This window comes from Schistocerca americana, unplaced genomic scaffold (assembly GCF_021461395.2).
Source record: "Schistocerca americana isolate TAMUIC-IGC-003095 unplaced genomic scaffold, iqSchAmer2.1 HiC_scaffold_141, whole genome shotgun sequence".
Lineage (NCBI taxonomy): Eukaryota > Metazoa > Arthropoda > Insecta > Orthoptera > Acrididae > Schistocerca > Schistocerca americana.
The window spans coordinates 457,501-465,000 of NW_025725491.1; the positions used below are offsets into that span (position 1 = coordinate 457,501).

At 59.7% G+C, this 7,500-nt stretch overlaps 1 protein-coding gene and 1 pseudogene across 1 annotated transcript; one reads left to right on the forward strand and one right to left on the reverse strand.

The window, feature by feature from the left end:
- LOC124567857 overlaps positions 1 to 1,368 on the forward strand; it is a 2,995-nt pseudogene extending 1,627 nt beyond the window's left edge.
- Positions 1,369 to 1,529: 161 nt separating this feature from the next.
- Positions 1,530 to 2,980, reverse strand: LOC124567802 (nascent polypeptide-associated complex subunit alpha, muscle-specific form-like). Its single transcript, XM_047131046.1, has 3 exons — positions 2,909 to 2,980; positions 2,519 to 2,706; positions 1,530 to 2,169 (listed from the first exon to the last, which is right to left on the reverse strand). Exons 1-3 carry the CDS (start codon positions 2,978 to 2,980, stop codon positions 1,530 to 1,532), a joined length of 900 nt encoding a protein of 299 aa, XP_046987002.1.
- Between the last annotated feature and the right edge of the window lie 4,520 nt (positions 2,981 to 7,500).

Here is a 7,500-nt window from a genome sequence, read left to right on the forward strand (position 1 = left end):
AGCAACTAGCCCTGAAAATGGATGGCGCTGAAGCGTCGTGCCTATACTCGGCCGTCAGTCTGGCAGTCATGGCCGGTCCTTGCGGCCGGCCGCGAAGCCCTGACGAGTAGGAGGGTCGCGGCGGTGGGCGCAGAAGGGTCTGGGCGTGAGCCTGCCTGGAGCCGCCGTCGGTGCAGATCTTGGTGGTAGTAGCAAATACTCCAGCGAGGCCCTGGAGGGCTGACGCGGAGAAGGGTTTCGTGTGAACAGCCGTTGCACACGAGTCAGTCGATCCTAAGCCCTAGGAGAAATCCGATGTTGATGGGGGCCGTCATAGCATGATGCACTTTGTGCTGGCCCCCGTTGGGCGAAAGGGAATCCGGTTCCTATTCCGGAACCCGGCAGCGGAACCGATACAAGTCGGGCCCCTCTTTTAGAGATGCTCGTCGGGGTAACCCAAAAGGACCCGGAGACGCCGTCGGGAGATCGGGGAAGAGTTTTCTTTTCTGCATGAGCGTTCGAGTTCCCTGGAATCCTCTAGCAGGGAGATAGGGTTTGGAACGCGAAGAGCACCGCAGTTGCGGCGGTGTCCCGATCTTCCCCTCGGACCTTGAAAATCCGGGAGAGGGCCACGTGGAGGTGTCGCGCCGGTTCGTACCCATATCCGCAGCAGGTCTCCAAGGTGAAGAGCCTCTAGTCGATAGAATAATGTAGGTAAGGGAAGTCGGCAAATTGGATCCGTAACTTCGGGATAAGGATTGGCTCTGAGGATCGGGGCGTGTCGGGCTTGGTCGGGAAGTGGGTCAGCGCTAACGTGCCGGGCCTGGGCGAGGTGAGTGCCGTAGGGGTGCCGGTAAGTGCGGGCGTTTAGCGCGGGCGTGGTCTGCTCTCGCCGTTGGTTGGCCTCGTGCTGGCCGGCGGTGCAGGATGCGCGCGCCTGCGCGGCGTTCGCGCCCCGGTGCTTCAACCTGCGTGCAGGATCCGAGCTCGGTCCCGTGCCTTGGCCTCCCACGGATCTTCCTTGCTGCGAGGCCGCGTCCGCCTTAGCGTGCTCCTCCGGGGGCGCGCGGGTGCGCGGATTCTCTTCGGCCGCCATTCAACGATCAACTCAGAACTGGCACGGACTGGGGGAATCCGACTGTCTAATTAAAACAAAGCATTGCGATGGCCCTAGCGGGTGTTGACGCAATGTGATTTCTGCCCAGTGCTCTGAATGTCAACGTGAAGAAATTCAAGCAAGCGCGGGTAAACGGCGGGAGTAACTATGACTCTCTTAAGGTAGCCAAATGCCTCGTCATCTAATTAGTGACGCGCATGAATGGATTAACGAGATTCCCGCTGTCCCTATCTACTTCCACCTATACTGGTAGAAGACGGGCGGCTAAATGTCCGATCTCTCAACCTTCCCGTGGTGTAAGATGTGAGTAGCCGGGCAACCGGTGAAACCAATGAGAGAAGGGCGACTCCCGTGCGGGGTGCAGGCGTAGACGCAGAGGGACTGGGCAACCGGCCTCTCCAAGCCGAGTCTCGCACTCCGCTCGCCGTGGGCGCTAAGGTGTCGGACACTTGTGTCTAGTATCCTTGCTCACTGGCGAATGGCACTTGCTCGCTTCTGCGGCGCTTGCTGTGCTCTGGCTCCGGCCGGGGTGCGGCGGGCGCCGCTTTTGCGTTGGCGGCGCTTGCTGTGCTCTTGGCTCCGGCCGGGGTGCGGCGGGCGCCGCTTTTGCGTTGGCGGCGCTTGCTGTGCTCTTGGCTCCGGCCGGGGTGCGGCGGGCGCCGCTTTTGCTTTGGCGGCGCTTGCTGTGCTCTTGGCTCCGGCCGGGGTGCGGCGGGCGCCGCTTTTGCTTTGGCGGCGCCTGCTGTGCTCTTGGCCTTGGCCGGGGTGTGGCGGGTGCCGCTTTTGCGTTGGCGGCGTTTGCTGTGCTCTGGCTCCGGCCGGGGTGCGGCGGGCGCCGCTTTGGCTGTGGCGGCGCTTGCTGTGCTCTTGGCTCCGGCCGGGGTGCGGCGGGCGCCGCTTTTGCGTTGGCGGCGCTTGCTGCGCTCTTGGCTCCGGCCGGGGTGCGGTGGGCGCCGCTTTCACTTTGGCGGCGCTTGCCGTGCTCTTGGCCTTGGCCGGGGTGCGGCGGGCGCCGCTTTTGCGTTGGCGGCGCTTGCTGCGCCCCGGCTCCGGCCGGGGTGTGGCGGGCGCCGCTTTCACGTTAGGACATTTCGCGATGCATCAGCCATGCTGCGTATGTCTGCTGCAGAGGTTGCAAACCTGTCGGGCGCAAGTCTGACTGGTATAGTGTCTCTCTGCGAGGACGTGCCTCCGTCTCTGCCTGTGTGCGCTACGGAGATTCACGCCTCACCGTCAGGAACGAAGTATTACCGCGCTCGACTTATCGGACGTGGGATGCATCACTCCAAGACACAAGTGCCACGGGAGTTAACTCCCGACATGGAGGTATGTCACGCCTTTCGTGCGCCTCCACCTACTGCGAGCGCTTGTAGGTGTCGGACTCGTGAGTCTAGTATCCAAGTTCGTACGTAGGATGTGCGCGTGGCAACGACGCGTGTCGACAGCTGTTGGCACGCGGCAGTTGCCTTATGCGCATGGTGGTGCGTCCTGCGCGGCTCGCTGGTGGTGGGCTCCCGCTGCGGCGCCGGCCTCGCACATGCTCCGCCCGGCAAATGTCGGACGGCGGTGCGGTTGGCCGGGGTAGCGGCGGGGCTCGTCCGCCGGCTGGGCTGCGCACGGGTGCGCTGCTGTGTCGGGCGCGCTGCGCTGGGCCGGGTCGGCTGGGCGGTGCGCGCGCTGCTGGCTGGCGCGGGACGGGCGGTCGGTCTCTGACTGGCGGTTCGCTCTCGCGGCCACGCCGGCGGCGGGCGCCGGCCCTGCCGTGCCCGGCTCGGCAGGCCACGTCCGGACAACTTAGCGGCGCCGGCCGGCCATACGCAATGTTGGCTGTGGTTGGTGCAGGCGGTTGGCGCAATAAGCACAGTGGGGAGTTCTGGCGGTCATCGTTCCTGCCGAAACTAAGTCTCTCACTGTAGAGAACTTAATGTGGAAGCAGGCCGATGTCCACGCGCGGGGAAGGGCGCCTGACTGCGAAGCGCTCTCTGGCCTTCAGAGAATGCAACGCGGACGACGTCTCGGCCTCGATCGGAGGATTCCTTGGTGGACAACTGCGAAGGGGAGACCGGCAACGGTCACCACAACGCGGAAGTCACCAGGAGCTGCCACAGGAGGATGCTCCTGAGTGGCCTAAGACCACGACCACAGGGACGGAGGCTAATGCAGTCGCCGTACGGGCTTGGCAAACCCGGGGTGCCCTAGCCCGGAGCTGGCAAGCGCTACCAGCGACGGCCGTAAACTGAGATACGCACTTCAACGACTGCTGTGAGGCGCGCAGTGGAACGTCGTGCGTGTTTTGGACCGGAGTCTTGGCTTAACCGCCTGGGCAAGAGAAGGACAATCTCTATAATCACCCCTCACCCTCTGCGTTAGCTGGCGGCTATGGGGCGCAAGGCTGTTGAGTTGTGAACAGTCATGAGTCAGCCACCTCAGAGGACCGGCCGACCCTCTGTTGTATAAGGCTTACCCAGGTGTGCGGGGCGACGCCTGGATGGACAACATAGATCCCTAGCTGTTCGTGGGAACCACATGGACTCTTTCAAACAACCTTGTCCCGACGGAACTGGTGGGCCGTCGCGGAGTCAACACACCAACCTCTCGGGGAGCGAGTCGGACACCTCGTGTACTGACGGACTCCCAAACCAAGGGCAGTCGGAGGTCCCTAGACCACAAGACCATGACCCCGCGCTTAGTGCGCCAGAATTGGAGTTCCGGACACCCCGTGTGCGGAGCGCTAAGACTGCCGCTAGCGAGACGCTGTCACGGACGCTCGTTGATACGAGTGAAAGTGACAGTGAGAAAGACCGTCAGGCTAAGCTAAGGAAGCAGAGGAGACACCTGCGAAGAGTGCTTCGGCAGAGATCGCAGAGTGCTGACGCTGCAACCGAGCTAATGCCGCCACCCCGCCAGCCGGCGCCAAGAACGGCGCCCAAGGAGGGAGATAAGCCGGAACCGGCGCAGGTAGCCGGGCGCGAGCCCAGCGGCCCAGTCGGGGAAGGCGCCAAGGGGAAGTCTGAACCGAAGGCGAAGACGAAGGCCACACGGCCGACGACGCCGCCGGCGGGTAAGACTGCGGGCGGGCCAAAGCTGGCGCAGGTAGCTGGGCAGAAGCCCGGCGGCCCAGTCGGTGCTGGCACGTCCACCCAGACTCGCCCGGCGGGAGAGACGGCGGCCACACGGCCGAAGTCTCAACCGTCGGAAACGGTGAAAAGTGCGCGGAAACTGGCGCAGGTAGCCGGGCAGCAGCCCAGCGGCCCAGTCAGTGAAAGTGCCTGCAGTAGCCGCGCCTCTACGCCAATGTCGGGAACCGAAGGGCGCAAGCCCGGGACTCGACGGAAGAGGCGAAAGAAGAACAAGCAGCCGGACTCGGCGCAGGTAGCCGGGCAAGAGCCCAGCGGCCCAGTCGAGGACGGCAAGTCCCCATACAAGGCAAGCCCCAGCGATCTTGCGACTATACAGCTCATCGCGACGCGGCTCGAGGACGTCCTTGAACTCGTGGACGACTCTCTAAAACCGGGGCAACTGGTGGAGGAGAAAAGTCTAAGTGACCTCAAGAGACAACTGAGAGCTAAGTTGTTTGACTGGGCTATGGCGCAGTCGGCCCTCACAGGAAGGGTGGACGCCTTGGAGGATGAGCTGGCGAGGACGAAAGCGGCGCCCCTGGCGCCGCCAAAGACCTTTGCACAAGTTGCCGCCGCTCTACCCTCGACAGAAAGGAAAACGCAGGCAATGATAACGAGAGCCCAGACTGAGAAGGCTACGCTCTTTATCAAGTCAAAGGCAAACGAAAGCGGAGCAGAAGTGAGAAAGAAGTTCACCTCCCTGGTCAAGCCAGAGGTTGATGGTGTGAAGTTCTCACGGGTCACCACAAACGGCCCGACGCTTATCGTTGATGTGGCGTCTGAAACTGATCGTCAAAAACTTCTGGCCAATAACAAACTGACAGAAGCTCTGAAATGCGAACTGCCGAAAAAGCTCAATCCGCAGATAATCATATATCATGTACCCTGCGTCATGAAGAATGAAACTGTGGTTGAGCTAACTCGAAAGCAAAATGACCTTGGAGGACTTTCGGAAACACAATTCCGCCAGGAGTTTAAGCCGAAGTTCCGGACTGGACCAAGGGGCAAACAAACATCACATCTCGTGGTGGAAGTAAGCCCCAGACTCAGAGTCGCCATCCTTAGGCAGAAAAGACTGTACATGGGCTTCGAGTCCATGCCAGTCGATGATTACCTAGACTTGGCTGTCTGCACGCGGTGCCAAGATGTAAACCACTCGGCAAAGTTCTGCAAGCAGGACCCGAGTATAATAACATGCGGGCACTGTGGCGAAAACGGCCACATGAGAAAGGATTGTCGAAAAGCGGGGAACCAACCGGTCTGCATTCCGTGCAAAAAGCGAAATCGCAATTGCGTGACGCCAGGAAAAGAGTGTGACTTCTATAAAATCCTCACACAACGTAAAATCCAGCGGACAGACTATGGAAGACAAGACCTCTCGTCAACCGTCTCCTTACCGGCTGCCGCCTCACCTGTTGCCGACCGGACTGTGAAACATCACAATGCCCGTGTCGGTTAAAATAGGACAGCTGAACTGCGCGCGATCGCAAGCGGTGATGTGCGAGGTGCGACGCCGAGCGGAGGAGGAGTCTTTAGACATTTTATGTCTACAGGAGCCATACTCCAAAGACGGAAAGATCCTGTATATGCCGACTACAGCTCAGATCTTGGCAGGAGGAGAGCACCCTATGGCAGCGATCGCTGTGCTAAATCGATCTCTGAGAGCAGTGAAAGTGGCGCACCTCAGCAACAGATGCATGGTGTTAGCCGAAATAAACACTGGCGATTTCACCTTTTTCGTGCTGAACATGTACTTTCAGTACAGGCACAGAGAGAGGCCGTACATCGACCAGTTAAAAGAGGCGGTTGGGTTCCACCGCAATGACTTGCTCATCTGCACAATGGACGCAAACGCCATGTCACCCCTATGGCACAGTGACATCACGCCTCTTGGCGCGCGACGCGCCGCTAGGCGGGGTGAGAGACTCGCTGAAGCAATTCTCGAGCTCGGATTAGAAGTGTTGAACCGACCAAACTTCCCACCAACTTTTGAAGGTCGCCGGGGAGCGACCTCAAACATTGATGTGACACTAAAGAGTGCACATGTGCATCTCCGCGCGGAGAATTGGAAGGTATGGCGGGGAACGACACTAAGTGATCATAATCTGATCACATTCACTGTAGCTTATGATGGGGAGCCTCCTCCACAAGACCAGGTGAACGGCATCGTCAAGTACAACTGGCGAAAGGCTGATTGGGATCGACTAAGAGGAAATCTAGTGATACCGAATTGGCCAATGGATCGCGTTGTGGACGTGGATAAAGCTGCAGAGGATCTGACGAGGGCTATACAGACAGCAGCAACGGGCGCAGTCCCGTTGGCCCATACAGGGAAAACGCCTAAAGCGCCTTGGAACCCTGAGCTGCAACGTCTCCGACGCGAATGCAGAAGGGCGCGGCGGCAATACCAGCGCAGCATAGGCGATCACATGCGTGAGGCTACGCTTGCGCGGTACAGGCGGGCCAAGGCGGTGTTTAAGCGGACGCTGCACACGGTACGGATTGAGAGTTGGCAGTCTTTCGTTCGTGACAGTCTGGCGGCTGACCCCTGGGGAACGCCGTTCAGGATTGCCGCATCGAAAGTTCGGTCACCGACGGTCCTGTCAACCCTAAGGAAGAATGATGGCAGCCACACCAGGGACTGGCAGGAGTCAGCCGAGCTACTCATGAGCACCTTGTTGCCAGATGATAGTAGCGAAGATGAGAATGAGGAACAGGGGAATATGAGGAGACAACTCAATGAGGCATATGCCAATGAGACGCCAGTTGCTCCATTCACTGAACGTGAAGTTACAATAGCCATTCTCGAATTGCGCCGGAAGAAGGCGACGGGACAAGATGGTCTCGCTGCAGAGGTTCTCCAAGCCTTATGCGCGGAGATCTGCCCTTACCTGACAAACCTCTACAACGAGTGTTTACGTCAGGGACGGGTACCAGAGTCGTGGAAGACGGCTGAAGTGGTTATACTGCGAAAGGGTGATGACAAGGATCCAGAAGTGCCGAAATCGTACCGACCAATCTGTCTCTTGAACTCCATGGCCAAGCTCCAGGAGAAGCTCCTATGCCTCCGGCTAGAGCAACACCGGGAGCTTAGGGGACGAAGTCCCGACCAGTACGGATTCAGGAGGGGCCTGTGTACAGAAGATGCTATAAACAAGGCAATGTTGCTAGTGGACACATCTACTGCTAAGTACGTTGCGGGGATAATGGTCGACATCGCCGGGGCTTTCGATAACCTATGGTGGCCGGCTCTGTTCGACAGCCTAAGGAAGTTGGAATGTCCTG